The 20,616-nt window shown below is 37.2% G+C and overlaps 2 protein-coding genes across 3 annotated transcripts; both read right to left on the bottom strand.

Moving 5' to 3' along the window:
- Window positions 1-2,563: 2,563 nt before the first annotated feature.
- Window positions 2,564-8,395, bottom strand: LOC115755173 (serine carboxypeptidase-like 2). 2 transcript variants are annotated; one of them, XM_030694483.2, is made up of 14 exons: window positions 8,233-8,395; window positions 7,959-8,104; window positions 6,096-6,172; window positions 5,832-5,954; window positions 5,629-5,731; window positions 5,440-5,477; window positions 5,247-5,348; window positions 4,856-4,942; window positions 4,552-4,710; window positions 3,533-3,604; window positions 3,300-3,418; window positions 3,031-3,208; window positions 2,867-2,979; window positions 2,564-2,717 (listed from the first exon to the last, which is right to left on the bottom strand). In XM_030694483.2, exons 1-13 carry the CDS (start codon window positions 8,352-8,354, stop codon window positions 2,884-2,886), a joined length of 1,422 nt encoding a protein of 473 aa, XP_030550343.1. In that variant the 5' UTR covers window positions 8,355-8,395; the 3' UTR covers window positions 2,564-2,717; window positions 2,867-2,883. The 2 variants fall into 2 exon arrangements, with proteins under 2 accessions (XP_030550343.1, XP_030550344.1); XM_030694484.2 differs by having other exon boundaries at window positions 2,867-2,921; window positions 3,095-3,208.
- Window positions 8,396-18,429: 10,034 nt separating this feature from the next.
- Window positions 18,430-19,925, bottom strand: LOC115755176 (serine carboxypeptidase-like 17). Its single transcript, XM_030694490.1, has 5 exons — window positions 19,384-19,925; window positions 19,140-19,258; window positions 18,942-19,055; window positions 18,735-18,789; window positions 18,430-18,589 (listed from the first exon to the last, which is right to left on the bottom strand). The coding sequence occupies exons 1-5, from the start codon at window positions 19,459-19,461 to the stop codon at window positions 18,506-18,508; spliced, it is 450 nt and encodes a 149-aa protein (XP_030550350.1). The 5' UTR covers window positions 19,462-19,925; the 3' UTR covers window positions 18,430-18,505.
- Between the last annotated feature and the right edge of the window lie 691 nt (window positions 19,926-20,616).

Here is a 20,616-nt window from a genome sequence, read left to right as displayed (position 1 = left end):
AGTGCAAGTTGTTTCGATGCCTTCAACTGTTTTTCCTAGTGTAAGTTTTTGAAATGGAGGTTCGACTGTATAATTGGGCTGCAAAGCGTGGAGGGGTTTCATCGTCCCTTCTCACATTTGAAGGGGAGGTACACCAAACACAAGTGCGAATGAGGGAAACCTAGGCTTGGAGATTCGACATTAACTCCAGAATAAGAAATTAAGTAGCAAACAAAGCGACACAAGATATTAGGTGGACAATAACTTTTGGTACAATGCTGGTGTTTTGAAAAAGTTGTAAGGTTTATTTGATTAATTACTTATCAAATGCCCTCTAACCATTCATTAACAAGATTTATGCAATAAATACACAAAAGGGGTGAACCGAAAGTTTCCGACATCCTTCGACTTTTTCTTTTGCTTGCTACTTTGATTTTTGTCTTTTAAGTTTGAATCAAGCAAGTACCACCTCATGGTAAAGAGTCTAAGTTGAGATATAGCACAAGTGGGATGCGTTTCGTACGTTTAATATAGCTTCTGAAAGTCAATCATTTCACACACCATGCTATAAATAAAAAAAAATACAGGAAATTACCCAATCAATCATAAACCAATTATTTGGATGCTAATTCGGTCCTAAATTTTCCAACAACGATTTCCATTCGAAAGACTATGTTGAAATTTCACGCAAATATTTCCATTCGTACGTTTAATATAGCTTCTGAAAGTCAATCATTTCACACACCATGCTATAAAAAAAAAATACAGGAAATTACCCAATCAATCATAAACCAATTATTTGGATACTAATTCGGTCCTAAATTTTCCAACAACGATTTCCATTCGAAAGACTATGTTGAAATTTCACACAAATATTTAGAATCGAATTGGCTAAATTAAAAAGTTCAGGATTAAATTTACATCCTTACAATGGGGTTAACACTGATTGAATATATATATATATACACACACACCATAGTGGGGTTTCCAAGCAAGTAACCCTGGATCGAATTCGACCGATAAATATCAGCATTTTGGACGGAAAATGCATATAAGAAACATAGTATTTAGTAAGTTGATGATATTTAACCGAAGATTCATTAGTGATTTAAAGATCGCTTCATTTTCCGGAAAAAAATTATAATACTGGACAAGCATCATAGATTGTTGTTTTCGAGGAAAATAATTTATGGGACTGTTGTTTGTTAGGGAGAAGGTTAGGTAAAGGAAAGAACAATGTTTTCTCTTGGAAATGATAATTAATTGGACGGAAGCCGAGTGTTTGGGTCAAGCCTAACGTGCTAATTTGTTCCCTAGCTTAAAAAAAACATAAGAGTTTATGGAACCACCACGCGATTGTTCAGTTTTTTTGTACTTGTTTTTATGTGAACTTTCCAACTTAAGATATTTTTAATTTGAGTTGAAGAAAACTAATGATTTGTTTAATTCTATGGTCCCAAAAAAAAAAAAAAAACATTAAGACAACTATGATAACATGTGGAGATGATATGAGGGGTTGATGCGGAGGATCGTATGCAACTTTCATCGGAGATACGTTGCCAAAGTTATCACTCAAGTGATCGTTTTTTCAAATGTTAAGGCACTTAAATGATCGATAGAAAAGTTATGATACTAAAATGAGCGTCATATAAAAGTTTTGACACTACTAATGCTCTTTTTAGGTCTTACATTGCAGAATCAAATGCGTTTTGTTGCAGTATTGCCAATTACGCCCTCAAGCCTCATGGGACTTATTGTGCTTAGAGGCCTATTTATTGTGGCGGGAGGATGAGGAATTATCGTGGTCTTATAAGATATGTCAGGTTGTTCAAGAGGTGTCGTGGTCTTATAAGATATGTTAGGTTGTTCAAGAGGTACATGGTTCCAGTGGATCCACTTCATAGCTAGAATAAGCTCATATCATATAGAATCAGAAAAAAAGTTGCATTGTAGGACCTAATTCACTCCAACGGGTTTCAAAACCTACCCTAGAACAGTTAGAGTTGGTCTGTTCTTGACTAGAACATTGAATGACAGAATGTGGCGAGGGAGAAGATGGCACGGCGAGGTGGTGGCTTGGCTCAGGGTGGTGGGCGGCGTTGGTGGTGTCGGAAGGAGAAGTGCTGAGCAATGGGTGGGAAGGGATTAGGGTTTAGGACAAGAAGGTAGATTTTAAATGATGGGAGCGCCAAAATTGAAAGTAAATTGTAGAACCTAATGGTGGGAAAAGTACCAAAAATGTTCTAAACCTGTTACATTTTAAACATTTTAATTGAATTAATTTAGTTCTAAACCTTTTATATTTGCGCCAATTAAGTCTATATGGCCAATTTTAGCCATAAAGCGCGTGTTTTCCATAAAGCGCTCATTGATTGGGAGATTGTGTTGTCAGAAATAACTGACTGTAGTGTCAAACTATAAGGCTAGTAGCTTCCTCAATAAAATTGCATAAACGAGAAAATCACATAAGGACGCTTATACCGAATGTTGTCGTTCCAAAAAATAAAATTGGACAAGTCGCCCTTATTTAATGGCACCTATGCATTTATATGATGATAAATAGTTACCATGCACACGCTGCTTCCGCAAAAGTTTATTACATCGATAATGTTTGTTATATAATTTGCTAATTAAAAGGGAGCGACAACTGCAAATTAAATGTAATAATAATCGAACCACCTGTTAATCATCGCAAAACATTCCTTGGGCTTGTATTCTGGAGCTGTGTGTCCCCCTCCCTGCAAAAAGGAGTTCATATTACACTTCCAACTTACGACTCGCAAATTCGAAGGAGCCAATTTCATTGAAATTACGATATGAAGATGCGAAAAAGCTACGGAAAAAGGGCTCTGTACAGAAGAATTATAGGATATGAAAATCTCCTTACCTTGACGGTTGCGAATGTTAAAAGGGATGGAAAGTAAGCATATAGCGTAGCGTACCTACAAGAGAGAAAACAGAGGAAAGTAAGCACAAACAATTGAGATACCCAATGAACGATATAAGAAAAATAAGGGTTAAATGCGGTGAAAGTCCTAAAACTTGTCACGAAAGTTTTAGGACTCGATTGCACTTTCGTTGCACGATAGTTAGGAGGCTATTATCGAAACCAAACCCGGCAACTTGTCCGTCGACAAACCACGCGTGCCAATCTTGAGAGATCGTCAGATTCAATGTATTAATCCAAGCTTGAGTTCCGATGTACGGGATGACCATGTCATGATCACCGCTGCATGTTAAGGAAGTACATTAATTGAAATAAGTAGCTTGACTATGAGCCATAACGCCATAAATCATATTGCAAAGGGGTGCTTAATTACCTATAAATAAGAGCCCGAAATCCCCTTTTCATGAGCTCTTTGTGTATGTCAATGACGTCTGTGACAGTGTATGTGTAAGATAAAGTCTTATTGCACCTTACCCACTTCTCAATTGTCCCCTGGCTTACCATTCAAAACATCAAAACACATAGACAAAAAATAGATAAAAAGAAAAGGAGAAGAAAAAAGATTAAAAAGCGATTTTATTTAATTTACATTGCCAATTGACATACCTCGCGAATATGAAGAGCACCTTGAACCGCTCTATCGCTAGCCCAGATATAGGAGTAGAGATAGTTATAACTCTACATTACAAAACAAAGATCACAAAATTGAGCCGTGAACTTTGCAATTTGACAACGATTCTTCTTTTTTTAAGTTGAAAATGACTAATTCCACACAAATTTCCCATCAAATTATTTTTTTTTTTGCTCAAAAATTTCCGGTCAGATTGCTTGAGGGTGTAATTAGCCACCTAATAATTAAGAAAATGAATCGCCATCTATTTGATTAGAGAGCTTAAGGGAATCATCCTTAAGCCGATTGCATCGGTCATAAAGTTTCAAACACGGATGGATCAGGAATATTGCTCAAAACATCATTTGCAACTACTCACCAAAAAAATCAATTTTTTCTTTAGGATCAAGAAACTAGGTACGTCATCATATTTCTAGATTTTCCAATTCTAATACTTGACCTTGTTCTTTCATTTGATATAGCAATCATTAAACTTCGATAAAAATGAATGCTAATTAGAGCGTAACAAGGTTGTATTGTACATAGTACTATGATTTGACTACTAATCAATGATGCGAACATTACTTCTTCTTTTTTCCCTTTTCTCTTGCACGTAAATGTTAATGGGTATTTGATATTCTTGATTGGAGAATGGATGATGAAGTAGAGAATCAAATTAATCCGAAAATTATAAATCAACCAATGAAGATGATGATCCACCAAAGATCTGATTACATCTATTTTCATGAAACAATAAAAGACATCTTCCTTCCTCGTAAGAAAAAGATTTTTTTTTTCAAAATTTTGATATAATGTGAATGTCTGACGCAAATTTACATGTTAGCATTTATATATTATGGAAGTTTCAGGTGTTACGAATATAAAAGAGTAGAAGTGCATAATTGGCTAAATTTAAGCTAATTAAAAGGTAAAAAGTATAATTTAATTAAGAAGTTGATTGGCATTTTTTACTTGAAAAAATCTGGCTGAAAAAAAAAACAAAACTGATACTTACCCGGCACCAAACCCGGGGAGATCTCAGCATGGGCAAAGGGAGAAGTGAACGGTCGTGATTTATTAAGCTGGGGTCCCACGTATAGCCCACCGTCGATTTGGGAGTGTCTAGCAGGCAGTTCGGTTCCAGTATGTTTGCTGTATATAAATTCCCCAGGCACTGCACTTAGTAAAAATCAAGGTTCAATAGATTAAATTTGCAATAAGAGAAAATAAAATTGATAAAAAATTTTAAAAAGGAAAAAATAAATAAATAAAGAGTAAAAAAAAAGAAGAAAACAGAATGAATGCCATTGCCAACCAACCTCGCTCACAGTTTTAAGATCATCGACGCAATCAGCATTACTTTCGTTCACGTTTATGTAATCGCCATCACAATCAGCCTTAGCCGACTGAAATACATAGAAAAAAAAAAGGAGATTAATTTTTCCTGATCAAACATTAAATGAAAGTTTGTGAATAAATGGAATGAATCAATGTGGGGAAAATCCTAGAACACATATTTTCAACCTTTTTGTTTCTCGCTTTATATAATATCAGTCTCGATAAATTAAGAATTTTCTAAATTTGTACCACATTCTAAAAATACATTTAGTATGCAATTCAATCAATCTTTTCACACACTATGCAATTCAAAAAAGACATGGACATCTTTTTTTCACATGATATACTCTTGAGTTGAGTGGAAGCTTTTACCTTGTATAGCTCCTCAGATATAAGACCCTTCAGATGAGCAAATGGGACTCTTGAGTTGAGGTCACTATTCTCATTTGTGACAGGGTTTCCGAGCAAGTAGCCCTGATTCGAACTCGAGCGATAAGTCTTATTATTTCGAAAAGCAAACTCGAAATAATGAATACTGTATCGACGCGATGATTTAAATAGTTACCTCAAGGTTCATTTTAGGCTCCAAACTGGCTTCATTTCCTGTTAGAAATCGTCTTTTAGGACATGTCTGAATTGGTTGTTTTAAATTTTGGGAGTACAAACATTGACTTTTTTACTCAGAATTTATTGGAATATAAACAATTGAGGCGTGGAATTGCATTTATAAAAAAAAATGAACAAATAATCATACCTTTATCAACTTCTAGAGTGACGATTGGAACAATGATGCCCGAGTAGGAATCCCCAGCAATGTAGAGTGGGTTGCTCAGAAACTCCGGATGGAGCTTAAGCCACTAAATCACAGCTCAAGCAACAAAGCCAAATGATTAAAAGGAGATTACAACTTTTAATTATGCAGAGGCTGTCCTTTACATCAATTTTTTTTGTTTTTACCTTCCTCAGAAATTCATAAGATTCGGCTGCCGAAATGTTGTCGTTTATGTCGTAGCTCTCCCAGCTATTTGCGTAGGAGAATCCAGTTCCGACAGGCTGATCTAGGAATATAATATTCGCCACCTGGGTGAATATTAATTTGCCAATCCTTCAGCATAACCGATCATGAATGGCTTGCTATATACAAGACTAGAAAATTCAACTAATTTATGATTTATTATGAGTGATTCTGGAGAAGGATTGTTCATCTTGGTACTTTGTTACCTTGGTCCATGAATAATCATTCAATTTTAGGGTTGGTCTGTATCTAGTAGAATTCTCGTAATTGAACGTAAATGGACCTGCATTACATTTGATGAACATACGTATTAGAATACAGAAAATTTCAAAATGTAAGGACGGGTGCATTTTCTGTTTACGATGATGCACCATCTTTATCATGCCGTAATCACCTTATTGCACAATTACGTAGAGTACTTCTTGCATACCCCTTACATTGTTCTGGCTAAGGGCCTAAAAATACAGGTGCCATGTGCACTTTTTGAACCAAGAAGAAGTGTCACTCTCTTTTAGGTTCTTTTTGTTTGGCAGAAATTGTATTCCAATATACTATTTTTCAAGAAAAAAACAACATTTTTCGATTTTTGGTTGAGATCTGAAAATGCACTAGAAAATATCTTTACCGTTTGAGTAGAAATTGTTGATGCAAACGCCAACTGTCCTATATGGTACGGTCAGCGTTAACGTGGACAATTCTTACAAATTTAAAATAAAAACTTCTAATTTTTTAATAATTTCTTGTTATATTTCTTTTTGTTTATCCTTCTTCCTCCACAAGGGCTGGCCCGCGGTGGCTACAAAATGAGCTCGAGCTTGCCAACCTGCGTCTGTGGCCGATCGCCAACCATCACCGTGGTCAACGAGTGGCTTAGGAAGAAGGAAAAAAGAAAAAGAAAAAAAGGAAAAAAAATTTGAAAATGAAAGCAATGTGAAAGGGGAAAGAAAAGATGGGCTCTTTCATTGAAAAGTCAATCCCTCTCTATAACCGACACTAGTTTTAGGCGGCGTGTAGGGTAGAAAGAGCGGGAACATTATTATTATTATTATTTTTTGGTAAGGAGCGGGAACATTATTTCCTCTTTTCATAAAAATGGAAATCATGTTCCTAATATTCGAAGATTTTTTTTCCATTGGTGAAGAATTCTTTCCTCGACTAATTTAAAATCTTTGAACCAAATACTGGAAAATTCGTAAATATTTTCCTGGAAGTTATTTTCCGTGAAACAAATAGAGGCTTAAGTAGTATTTGTTTGCCTCATAAAGTAGTTGGTTTCTAATGCTCTATTGTCACCTACAACCGCATTCGGCATGAAGCCTCGAAATCAACCTTGCCTGAGCATGGAGATAAAATGGTATTCGTCAATTAAGATAGCCGGACGGTGGCCATGAAAGTCCAAATCGTCGCTAATGAATCTCCGGCATATTTTCATATGCTTAGTTTGTTCCACGAAAAATGAGTATTTTGGAAAATATTTTCCACAAAACGATCTCATCTATTGGTTGAAATTATTAATCAATAACAAATTTTATTGAAAAGTTTAAGACTAAATTTCCATAGTTGAAAGACCTTAGATTGAATTGACCGCCGTACAAAAGGTTTAGGACTTTTTGGATGATAACCTGTAAATACTGATTGAGTTCAACTACCTCCAAGCCTTAAAAGAAGAACCGGACATGAGATCATGGAGTGAAGCAAAAAGCCGTCGAACCCTTATCTTTTAAATGAGTTTACAAGATAAGAGGGTGCCAATTTGGATCGAATGAGCGATATAAGACGTGGTTGATGGCTGAAGAATTCCCTAAAACCATGTGAGCTAGGCTTTTGACGAGGCTTTTCAGTTCAGCAGACAAAAGTACGACGCGAGTGAGTCGTGGAAGGTCTAAGTTAGATGGGAAATTGAAGAAGAAAAACCAGAAAATGTTTCTGTCTCTACTTATTCCCAGTGAGAACTATCAAGACGAGAACTTAACTACTCGAATCTGCGATCCCACTAGATGTGATGGGCTCAGCTCGATTTCGATTCGCCCCTTGTTTGGCTGAAGCGAAGGTTTCGAAAGGGAACTTACCAATCTCGTACAACAGTCCAGAGAGCGCGGAGCAACCAGGGCCACCGGTGAGCCACAGCACCAAAGGGTCGTCCTTTGGACTCCTCTCCGACTCCACGAAGTAGTAAAACAGCTGAACATCTTCCAACTCCCCCACTCCGATGTATCTAAGATGAAAAGGAAAAGAATCAGCAACGACACGCGAAGATTCAAATGCACATGATCTTCACATCCTGGTCGAAACAACAGCCCGGTGTGTCCACTGATATCATAGATTGAGAGAGGTTTCACTGACCCGGTTTCGAGATAAAAAGGGAGGTCATCGGGCAATCCGGGAAGAGACCTGACCACTGTTTGGGAGAGTCCAGATTGGAAGAGAAGACACAGGGCAAGAAGATGAAGTGCTCCCAGCTTCATACTTTTTTGGAGAATGGAGGGAGATTTACTTAGGTGATGATGGAGCTCTGTTTCACTGACGCTCCTTTTATAGGCCCAATACTCAAAAAAATCTCCAACTAAAGTATTTCTAACAATTCTACCCAAATTTTTTTTTTTGTCTTATAAAAAACCTTCGACTTGTACATTTGTCCCAATTTTACCCAAAACTTTTGCTTTTGTCCCAATTATACCGGCCTAGTACCACAAAAATCCTCAATTTTAGCATATATATCCCAATTATATCCAAAAATCTTTTTTTGTCTCATAAAAAACCTCAAACTGCTACTTTTGTTCTAATTCTACCATCGTTAGCTTTCCGTCCATAATCACCATTAGTTAATCCTATGTGGCATTTCTCGTTATTAATGAATTACACCTCAGTAAAACCGACATGAAAACACTCATGAACTTCTTTTACGTAGCTTGCTTCTCCTATATATTGCCGATATCTATAGAGTCACTCAAGATGGCACGTTTCGTATTCTTCTTAGCACTCAGCAGCCCAAAAAATGGCCAGACATGGAGATATTTAGACCGACGATCTAAAGCCTCGTCGTCCCCGAAACCTACTATTTCTAAATTTCAAAGATTTATTGGTAAGTTCGATGAGAAAACTCAAGCCACGTAGAATTAACTAATGGTTATTATGGACGGAAGACCGACAATGGTAAAATTGGGATAAAAGTAAAAGTTGAGGTTTTTCATGAGTCAATATTTTTTTTTTATATAATTGGGACATATGCTAAAGTTGAGGGTTTATTTTTTGATATTAGACTGGTAGAATTAGGACAAAAGTAAAAGTTGAGAGTTTTTTATGAGACAAAAAAAAATTAAAATATAATTGTCACAAATGCTAAAGTTGGATGTTCTTTTGGGTATTATGCCCTATATATAAGGACTCCTTTTAATTATATATTAATATTTTTTTCTCTCTCTTTTTTTTTCTATTTTTATTGTGGTTGGGATGAGTCGTGGAGCTTATTGGCTATTGGGCTAGGGCTGCGAAGCCCTTGCTAGCCGCGGGCAAAGGCAGCCTCGCTCGCGGCTATCAAGGCCATGGCCGCCTTCACCCGCAATAGCAACTTGCGAGGCGTGAACGGGGGCCGAGAAGCCCTTGTCGACCATAGTAAGAGTAGGAAGAAAAAAAAATGAAAAAAAATGAAAAACAAAGGAAAAATAAATGAAAAACTAAATGAAATTGAAATATTATTAAAAATTATTCACGTCAACGTCGATCGGCAAAGTGGAATGAAGTGGCATGATTGCAAAAGGGTTAGGTCTAAATTGGCAAAAAAAAAGGGAGTTTAGGATTTAATTAGCATAATTACAATAAGTTTAACACTTTTTTGAGTTAGAGATACAACTGTAGAATTGGCTGCAAAACGTGAAGGGATTTCATCGCCCCTTCTCACCTTTGAAGGGAAGGTACACCAAACCAATTGTGAATAAGGTGTGTATAGAGAAGTTGTAAAATATATTTGCTTGCTCCTATGATTTTTTTTTTTTTAGTATCTTAATGATATTTAACCGAACATTCATTATTGATTTAAAGCCCGCTTCATCTTCCGGAACAAATTATAATGCCGGACAAGAATCGTAGATCCTTTTTTTGAGGAATATAATTTAGGGTGAAGGAAAGAAGAATGTTTTCTCTTGGAAATGGTTATTAATTGGACGGAAGACGATTGTTTGGGTCAAGCCTAACGATTGCTCAGTTTTTTTTTTAATTGTTTTTATGTGAACTCTATAACCTAACATATTTTTAAGTTGAGTTGAAGAAAAATAATGATTTGTTTAATTCTATTGTCCAAAAAAAGACTAAGACATTGATGATAAGAAGTGGAGATGATACAAGGGGTTGATACGGAGGATCCTTATGCGGAGGTCAGCAAGGCGAGCCTCGACCTTGTCCGAGGCCGAGTGTCGCCGGATCGGGCGAGGTGAGGTTTGGCATCTCTCGAGCACCTTGGCCTCACCGGCGGCAGGCCGAAAAAGGAGGGAAAAGAAAAAAATTAACAAAAAACAAAAATGAATGAGAAAAATAATTAAGAATTCAAATTTTTCTACAAATAGAAAAATAAAATGAAGAATAGAAAATTAGTAAAAGAGTACGCGGAGGAAATTGATTTTTCTTACCGAACAGCGGAAACATTTTCCATTTCATTTTCGAGTTTGAGCCGAACACCGGAAAATAGTGTTATTTCCCTGGAAAATAACTTTCTGAAAAATATTTTCCAAAAAATTTCAGGAAAATATTTTCCAGAAACACTTCATTCTCGCAAAACGAATGGAGCCTAAAAAGGGGTAAAAAAAGAAAAAAAGGGAGCTAGTGTTTCAAAATATTCCTCGAGATAGTGTCTGGTGATGAACCACACTTCCCTAATTCGAGAAACTGTCAAATTCAATATTTTGGTCCAGGCCAGCTTTCCCACGTACGGGATGGCCCTGTCATGATCACCACCGACTAGATTGATTGGTTATGGTACAAAAAGAAAGTAATTAAGTAAATAAGCTCTAGACACATTACATTATAAACAAATTAGTTGCATAAATCACATTGCAAATTAATGCTTAAATACCTATAAATAAGAAACAGAGCTCCCCTTTTTATGAGCTCTTTGTGTATGTCAATGACTTCTTCGATAGTGTACGAGTATGATGAACTCTCGTTGCACCTTACCCACATCTCAATTATCCCCTGGCTCATCATTAAAAACATAAAAGAAAAAAGCATAGAGAAAAATAGGTAATAAAAAAGATTAAAAGGTGATATTATGTAGTTAATTTTATCAAAATTACGTACCTATAGCTAGCCCATACGTAGGATAACAAATAGTTTTAACTTCATATGGAAAGACAGGATTATAAAATTGAACTTTAAACTATGTCGTTTCTATTTCCTAACGTCATACCTTAATTTGAGGAACCCGCTAGTAGCTTTAATCAATGACATGGCACTGCTTATTGTTTTTCCCGTCTCTCTTGGACGCTAATGTTTGCGTGTATTTGTTGTCTTAACTGGACTATTGGTGATAATGATTTAAAAATCTTAAGTGACCAATGAAGATAATGATCCAGCAAATATCTGATCAATTAAGTCATATTTGTTTTCACTGAGCCAAAAAAAAAAAAAAAAGAATGGTTTGGACAGCGTACGTTTCTCTAAAAACTGTCTCTTCTATGGCTTGCAAAAATGAAAAAACGGAGTCTTACAACCTTTTTTTAATTAGTTACTTCAAGTGAAAGAAGCAATTATTTTCAGAAAAATATTTTCTAAATTATTGCGAAACAAATGGAGTCTTACAACCGTTTGAAAGAGTCGGGATTGGAAGAGAAGACACAAAGTATAAAACTGAAGCACCCACAGCTTTATACTTTCGAGAATTGAGGGGGATTTCTTAGGGAATAATGGAGCTGTACTTCATTCACCCTCCTTTTGCGACTCTTGGAAAGATCGTTCTCATCATGCATGTGAATGAATAGCGACTGAGAGCCCTAGAGCTTTCTCGACCTCCAACATTTTTCTTGTGCCGTCTATGTATAATCTCTTTCTTTTGTAACGAAAAGTTGCAATAGAGAAATAAAATATGCTAATTGTAGTGTCCAGTCTTAATTTATTTCTTTGTGTTTCACGCCTAATCCCAACAAGATGCGACTCATGTAAAGGAACCAACCTTCTTTTCCCCGCAGTCTCATGGACTCTTCCAAGATCTTCCAGACGTACACATTGGTGGGGCTCTCCTAACTTTCGTCGGGCAAACGTTCATTCTCAGGTCCCTTTTTCTGTGTCATCTAATCTCGTATGCTTTTTCATTGTGTTGGTAATGGCGGGCTAATTCTAGAAAGGTCTGGCTTGTGCCGGCACCTTCAGTCTTTTTCCTAGTACAAATTTGTGAATGAGGGGATAGGTCATAAGGTTAGCTGCAAAACGTTGAAGGAGAGGCACACCAAACCATGTTCGACCAAGGGGAAAATTAGGATTGAAGCTTTGTCATTAACTTCAGAGAAAGAACTTATGTAGCAAACAAAGCAACACCAGATATTAGGTAGGTATTTCGACTTGTGAGCTAAACAGGACAACGACAAAATTCCAATAATGTTCATTAATTTTTGGTACAATGCTGTATAGTAGACTAAAATTAGATGGAATTAACATAAGTAACGTGCTCCCAAAGCTTTGCTCTGGTCCCTGCTATCGCCGGCCTAATATGGGTCGTCTTGAATCCTATGGAATGCCCGAGGAGCTCAATCTGATACATATTTTTAATTTGAGTTGAAGAAAACTATTGATTTGTTTAATTCTATTGTCCCAAAAGCACTAAGTCAATGTTAGGGCACGTGAACTTTTTGTGGGGTTGTTGCCGGGGTTATCACTCAAGCGAATGTCTTTTAGATGTTAGGACACGTGATCGGTAGAAAAGAGTTATAATATTAAAGTGAACTCCATATAAAAGTTACTGTTCTTTTTCCAATATTATTTTGCATAGTCAAATGTGTTTTGTTGTAGTATTGCGAATTAAGTACCTATTGGACGTGGAGAGCCTCTTGAACAGTGAACTTTGCAATTTATAACAAATCTAAGCGGTTAAAATTCCGTCCTAATTTTACGGCACCTATGCATTTAAACGATGATAAATAGTTACCATGCATACACCGCTTCCCTTCCGAAAAATTTATTACATCGACGATGTTTATTAAAAGAATTTGTGAATTAATGGGAGCTACAACTGCAAATTAAACGTAATTATAATCGAATCACCTATTAATCATCTTCAAACATTCCTTGAGCTTGTATTTCGGAGCTGTGTCCCACTCCATGCACAAAGGAGTTTATATAACACTCTCAACCTACGACTCACACATTCCAAGGAGCCAATTTTTGTGACCACAATATGGCAATGGGAAAAAGCTAAGCCTCCGTTCGTTTCACGATAAATAATTTTCAGAAAAATATATTTTTTGATTTTCTGACATTTGGTTCAAGGAAAATAAATTAGTTAAGAAAAATATTTTCCACTCATGAAAAAAAAAACACATTCATAAGTGGAGAAAATTATTTCCTCTTTTTGAGAAGAGAAGAGCATGTGCGGACTGATAGCAGCATGGAGTTTTGCTCGAAGCTGTTAAATGAATTTTGCATGAAGAAAGGTATACTGAGACACCTCACTAGTGCTAATGAACTATAACATGTTGCAGAGTTGATGAGCAAAATGTTCCTAGAAAATGGCCCTTAAAATGCTCTTTAGTGTTAGTATGGCTAAGAGATTTCTAGCGGATGCCCTTAGTATGATGAGCTACCCGGTGAATATATATGCCCATCGATTTCGATTGAATGTCGAACTCTCCGAAGAAGTGTGTTCAGATAACGTTGCTGATTATTCTGTTCATAGAATATTTGGTTGTTCGTGTTATGTTTGAGTTAGTGATGATAAGCTCCATCAAAGTGCAAGAAAATACATGTTCCTAGGCTATGCACAAGGTGAGCAAGGTTATCGTTTGTGGTGCCCAGAATTAAATTCACCCGTTATCAATAGAGAAGTTACATTTAACGAGTCTCTAATGCTTCTAACTTGGAGTGATTATAGTAGTGTTCATATGGATCTAAATGGTGTTCAACTTGATATGGAGTTGCAACAAAAAACTCCTAAGGTATCAAGTGCATGCGAGGTAATCAACACAAATGGTGCTTGTAGCGAGGTGGAGCCTGTAGAGCCAACTGTTACTATAATGGCTGATATTGACAAGGTATGTATTTAATCTCCTGAAAGATATAGATGCAATAATGATTTTTCTGTATCTATGATTATGAAGCTTGTGTCGGAAAGTCCTTGTTGAGCAATTAAAGGTGCATGTGTAGTTACTGTTCTGATGAGATTCTCGGCTATAGCGAAGTTCAAGTGGGGCTTGGACTAAGAAGGCGTCTATGACAGTTGAGCCCACTAGGGCTTTGGAAGACTAGGAGGTGAAGTTCGAATTATGAACGAAGCGATTGTGACTTGCCTCAAACACCGAGCAAAGGTGAAAATTGTTGAAAATATGTCTCGAGTTTGAGCCCGTGAATTGGATTCGAAATGAGATAGTAGTTTTGGATCGTCTCAACTTGAAAAGCAAGAAAGGAAAATAGAAAGAAACGATATACTGATTAAAGTCGCCAAGGAGAACAAAAGGGAATTTTGGACTTTCTGGAGGTTGACAGAATTTGGTCTCTGCACTTGCAATATACCTTTTTGGGCAATTGGGTTACTCTATTTTGGGTGACAATATATTATAATATACTCTTTAGACTCCGTATATGTCGCGAGAAATGAGAGATTTTCGAAAAATATTTTTTGGAAAGTTATTTTTTAGGAAAATGATAATGTTTTTCAGTAGTTGGGAAAATTATGAAAAAGACAGAAAATGTTTTTCACGTTTGGCATGGAAAATCAGATTTGATTTTCTTCCATGGCCTCCTTTTAATAGTATTTGGTTTTTCTATTTTTTTATTTTCATTTTTTTAATTTTTCTTAAAAAAATTCAAAATTTTAGTCATTTATCTTTATCTTTTATCTTTTTTTTTTATTTTTTTTTTCCTTTTTTTCGGTCGATCGCCAGCTGCAGGCGAACAAGAGTATCGGCCGGTCCCCGCGATCTCGTGCTCGCCAGATGCAGTTAAAGAGTAACCGTCGTCTCATGACAGAATTTTGCACAAATCTGATAAAAGAATCCGACTCTCCCTTCATTGAAGATGGACGCTGCAACAATCTGACTCAGTCAATAACGAGAACTCACGGTCAATCTCCCCATCTTCTTCGGTCCTCCCAAAAAATAAGAAAAGAAGAAGAAAAAGAAGCAAGAACACCCACCTCACCAACGCATTCGCTGATGAGCTGTGTTCTCCATCTCTGCACTTTTCATCAGCTCCTCTCGGGCTCGTTCAATACGGCCCCTAGTTCTTTTCCATGTATATACATGAACTTCGAATGCAGACAAGCTCACGTCACAAGCATCACCATGATCTCTCACCAAGTTTTAAGAGTGGGGGAAGAAAAGAGAGAGTGTGAATCATTCATTCAAGAGATTGCTCGTTGAATAATGTCTACTTCATCGGTTGTTCTCGTCCTCCTTTTGCTGGCTTCGGCAGGCTTTGCCCTGGCGGAGGCGGCACGAGGTGGGGCCATGCTATTGAGCGTGCCGAGCACAATGAACCCCCTGTTCCTGGACTCGCGAGAGCACGCGACGATGAGGCGCCCGTTCCGGCACTCGTTCGCCCCGAGCCAGTTCGTGAACTACATGCTCTAGGGCGAGCCTAAGATTGCCGGGATTGGCTGATCCTCGTGCTCTCCTATCAGCTCATGGCCGATTGTAGGGCGGTCGGCCATCTGCGTCACGCTGAGATCTGCGGCAGGAGGAGGAAACAGGAGAAAAGGAAAAAATATATATATAAAAATATAAAACAAAATATAAATTTTTCAATTTTTTTAAAAATAAATAAATAATGAAAAGAAAGTAAAAAGATAATTACAAAAGAGGAAGGAAAGATGAGGAAAATATTTTTCTCTTCTCAGAAAGTGGAAAATATTTTCCTCACTTTTGAGGGGGTATTTTTCTTAGGTGGAAAATATTTTCCTAGACTAGTTTATTTTTCGCGAACCAAACGCTGAAAAGTCCAGAAAACATTTTTCAGGAAGTTGTTTTTCGCGAAACAAATGAAACATTATTCGTGGGTGTTTGTCTATTGATGTGAGCAGCATGTTCTTATACCGTATGTATATTTATCTAGAAAAAGAAGTCTTGAAGTACCGTTTCTTTTGCGAGTGTTTGTTGTGAGTCTTTCTTCGTGTAATTACATCAATAATTTTAGTGTCGAAGCCAAATGTAATCTTGTGTTTAATCTTATATAATTCCTTTGTGAGATTGAAAGATTATTTCATGAGGAATTATAGGGCTAAACATTGCATGCGTTATTGAATGTAATTGGGTGTTAAAAAACATTGAGAGTATTTGAGTGACTCGAATGTGATTTATAATCTTCGTGTATTGCTTAATCTATAGTGAAATTCGTTATTGCTCTCCCCATGGACGTAGGTTTGTACGATCAAATCACATATATCCGATGTCCGATTTATTTTCTTGTTTTGTCTATTTTATTATTCGATCGTTTGTTTCGCACAACAATTATGTCATATTTGTTTTCACTAAGCAAAAGCTTCACTTGTTTCTTGAAAATGAATGATTTGAAAAATATTTATCTAAAAACAATCGCTTCTATGGCTTACGAAAATGAATAAATGGAAAATATTTTTATTTTCCTCAAAAATGTTAAGACATAAATAATTTTCGGGTGACTTTTGTCGGTATATTATGCATGTCCATGATATATAATGGAGACTCTGCTTATGCGTCTGATGATTAGTACCTAATCGGAGTAGCTCTAATCAAGTGCAGAGAAAAAAATCATGCAGGCTCAGCTTGCGAAAGACGTGGTAGACGGGAAAAAATGAAAAACCAAAAAAGTCCTAAACATGTTATCTTTCTGCGAATTCAATCCTAAACTTTTCAATTGTGTCAATTAGTCCTAAACATTTTGACGATTTGTTAATGAGGTTCTTTCGATCAATTTTGATAAAAACACGCTGACATGACGACCGCCTCAGCGCCGGTAGTCCTACGTGGCGTGGATATGCTGATGTGGATAATTTTCTTTTATTTTCTTAATTTTTTTTCCTTTTTATTTTTTCTTTTCTTTTTGCCCATGATCAGTCTCAGGCAATGGTTGGTGAGGGTGTCCTCCCCCTCTTTGGCGAGGGCCGCCCTCACTTGGGCCAGGTCACCCTTGCTCACTTCTGGCTAGGCCTTCCTTGCTGGCCAAAGGTGACGGCCTAGACGAGGCGGCCATGGGTTACCGCTTATCGGACTCATGTCATGTGGAGACGAGATTTTGTGAATTTAAAGTGGAGTTTCATGTCATTCGGTAGCGACCCAGATTTGTCCAAGAATTTTGGCCACTCGTGAAGTGCAAATGTGCAATGAGCCAGAAAGGGCAGGCTTGTGTCCGCGCCTTCCATTCTTTGCCTAGTAGGGCCCATTTCGTTCGATTTTGAGAAAATGCCTTTGGGAAAATGCAAAGGTCTTTGGACTAAAAAGTTTCCGAAATGTAACAGTATCTGGTAAAGTGTATTATAAAAACACATAGGAATACAACTTTAGTTAAAATGGTATTTGGAAAAATCACCGCTTTGCAAAGCCCTTTTGCTTTTATTTTTAAAAAAAATGCAAAATTGGCCAAGGATTGGCGACCGACAGGTGATCAGCAAGACTCCAGCGAGGTCAAATCTGCTGCCACCGGCTGGCCTCGCGTAAGGTCGAGCCACTTGGTGGCTGCATTCTAGCCGCTCGTCGGTGGGTCGCCGGCAGCCTGCCGGTGGCTAAGGCTTTCGTTGGAAATGTTAGGATTTTAAGGACATTTATGTAATTATGAAAGTATAGCGAAGATAAAATACGAACAAAAAGAAGTCTATTTGCATTCCGAAAATACAGTATTCCCAAGTATTTCCGGATCCGCTTTGGGCTAAAGGCCTTTAGAGGTCTTGAAAATGCAATTGCATTTCCACTAAGCTATTCAAAATAATTACCAAATACCATTTGTATTTTGTCAAGGGGCTTTGGGGCCCCAAATCCCCTTACAAATGCCGAATCAAATGGGGCCTAAATTTTGTGGATGAGAGGATAGAACATGCTATTAGCTGCAAAACGTTGAAGGGAAGGTACACCAAACCATGTATGGTGCGTGTCTCGATCTGTCGTTCAAAGATTGATGATGCACATAGGAAAGCGATGCTTCCAAGTACGTAATACCGATCGGGTACACGAGGAGTGTCCTTGCGGCTCTTGTCGAATGTGCTCTGCTTGGACCGCTTCGACTTTTAGGGCATTGATTTATACATAATATGAGACGGGAAGTTGTATTGAAAGAACATTCATTTCAGCATTGGAAAACGAACGATTATATCCATATAGCTCATCTTAAAGGGTAACACAGAATAAAATTTGCATAAATATACATGCAAATCCGTCTCGACCAGAGGTCATAATCTAATGTCACCTTATTATAAGAATCCTCAAAATTAGAGTGGGCTTACGACTCTTGATTAGAGGTAGTAATAAGCAAACCACCTATCAATCATGGCCAAACATTCTTTAGGCTTGTACTCGGGAGCCGTGTGCCCTCCTCCCTGCGCAAAACGAGTTGACAGTTTGGTGCTGCTTTCGCAAAATAATAATTAGCCACTTAGAAATTCAGAAACTATATCCCTAAATAATCGTGAGGGAAAGAAACCAAATAATCCCAGAAAGAAATGATTGGATAAAGGTCCTCGCCTTGACGGTTGCATATGTAAGATAGGCTTGTCCGTAAGAGTATAGCGTAGTGTATCTAAAAAAAAAAGACCAATGTAAACACGAAAATGAGATATTATGATTGACCATTTTCATCGACTTATAAAACATAATTCGAGCATCGGGTAGAATCTCATCCAAAAAAAAAAAAGAAGGTCGAGACTAAAACGGAATGTTATCGAAACCAACCCGGCAATTTGTCCATCGACGAACCACGCTTCCCAATCTTGAGAGATCGTTAAATTCAGTGTGTAGATCCAGGCGAGTGTTCCCACGTACGGAATGGCCATGTCATGGTCGCCGCTGCACGTTGCGAAAGATCTAGTAAATTGGGCAATAGCAAAAAAAAAAACATAATAAAAGTAAGTAATTAGTTAATTTAATTACCTATAAATAAGTGCTCGATATACCCTTTTTAAGAGCTCTTTGTGATAGTCAATCACTTCTCTGACAGAGTATTTGTAAGATAAACTCTCGTTGCACCTTGCCCACTTCCTAATTGTTCCCTGGCATATCATTTTTTACCCCCAAACAAAATGAGAATAAAAAGATAATTAACAATTTAAATAGAGAAAATTATATTACTTTGCAGAGTTAAATGTGTTTCTTTGCAGCATTGCCCATTACATACCGGTCGGACGTGAAGAGCCTCTTGAACGGTTCTATCGTCAGCCCAACTATAGGAGAGTATGTAGTTATAAACCTTCATGGGAAAAGAAAAACATATAGTAAATTTTGAAAGGCGAATCTAGTATATATACTATACTGAATCTCGTTGAAAAGAAAGTAAGTACTAATAGGTTTGTCGCCTAGACAGGGGCCACCGGTCATTGGATCCCAGATTTCGGGACTAGCAGTTATTTTTTATTCAATTGCCCTATGTTTAAACTCGTTTCATGAACTTTTGATATTTAAATGTCATTATTACTAAGAGCGGGATATTATTTAAATTAGATGACATCACAGAAAATGAACCGCGATGTAGTAATATCACGACAAAATAAAAAATTTACACTAATGTCAATGGGATGTAAATTAATTTATACACGAGATTTGAATGTCAATGTCTCAATTACCAGGCGCATTAGTCTAAGTTTCTTTTTTTTATTTTGCTTTAGTTAGATCATGATATAAGTGTTATTACTATTCACATGCAAAAAGAAGAGGAAAAAACAAAACCTGCTTGTATGGGCTTTTTTTCAAATTGCGCAAAATTTGTTTTTACCAAATTAGGTACAAAAAAAAATATTTACCGATTTGGGGTCCGCTCGGCAACCCAACCGCCGAGCAGGCCCCCCGCTCCGCCCCCCACTGGCCCGTGAGCCAACCCCAAACCTGCCCCTGCCTTTTGTTCCGCTTGGCCTTTTTTGAAAAAAAAATCATAATTTTTTTTTACGTTTTTTATAATAATTATTTTATTTATAATTTTTAAGCTTATTTTATTAATGTAATTAATTAAGAATATTCATAAAATGAAAGTGCTGAGATATATGAAGAACATGTAATTTTTATAATAGATAACAATCGTTAATCGCAATTACATCTACTAACGATGTCGTCTTCCTACATGACCTCATACTCCGTAATCGGGTTCTCTTCGGTGCTCGGCAAGTCTAATATTGTACCGACGAGGACGAGGCCGAGGAGAAGGATCCGGCCGAGGAGGATGTGTAGATGATGAAGGCATATCTTGTGAAAATATGCCCTGCCCTGACGATACATATCCTATCGAAGAGAAGCCTGGATAAAAAGGAGGGAAATCGGATCCATACGAAGCGGGAGAAGGAGCTAGAGTCTACAGGTCGGGAAATGCAAAAGTAGATCCCACGGGATATGGGGCGGCAAAATGGGCAAATCCCGCATC

The sequence above is a fragment of the Rhodamnia argentea genome, chromosome 5, assembly GCF_020921035.1.
Source record: "Rhodamnia argentea isolate NSW1041297 chromosome 5, ASM2092103v1, whole genome shotgun sequence".
NCBI lineage: Eukaryota > Viridiplantae > Streptophyta > Magnoliopsida > Myrtales > Myrtaceae > Rhodamnia > Rhodamnia argentea.
This window is presented reverse-complemented; position numbering and strand designations above follow the sequence as displayed.

Bases quoted from the DNA above. Each gene is read 5' to 3' on its own strand.
- LOC115755173 (XM_030694483.2), bottom strand. From the start codon at position 8,354: ATGAAGCTGGGAGCACTTCATCTTCTTGCCCTGTGTCTTCTCTTCCAA. The intron at 5,732-5,831 runs GTAAAAACAAAA...GCTGTGATTTAG, and splicing joins CTTATGAATTTCTGAGGAAG to TGGCTTAAGCTCCATCCGGA. The intron at 3,605-4,551 runs GTAAGTATCAGT...TTTGTAATGTAG, and splicing joins CTCCCCGGGTTTGGTGCCGG to AGTTATAACTATCTCTACTC.
- LOC115755176 (XM_030694490.1), bottom strand. From the start codon at position 19,461: ATGAAGGTTTATAACTACATACTCTCCTATAGTTGGGCTGACGATAGA. The intron at 19,259-19,383 runs GTATGTAATGGG...ATGATATGCCAG, and splicing joins AGGCTCTTCACGTCCGACCG to GGAACAATTAGGAAGTGGGC. The intron at 18,590-18,734 runs GCGAGGACCTTT...CGTTTTGCGCAG, and splicing joins TTACATATGCAACCGTCAAG to GGAGGAGGGCACACGGCTCC.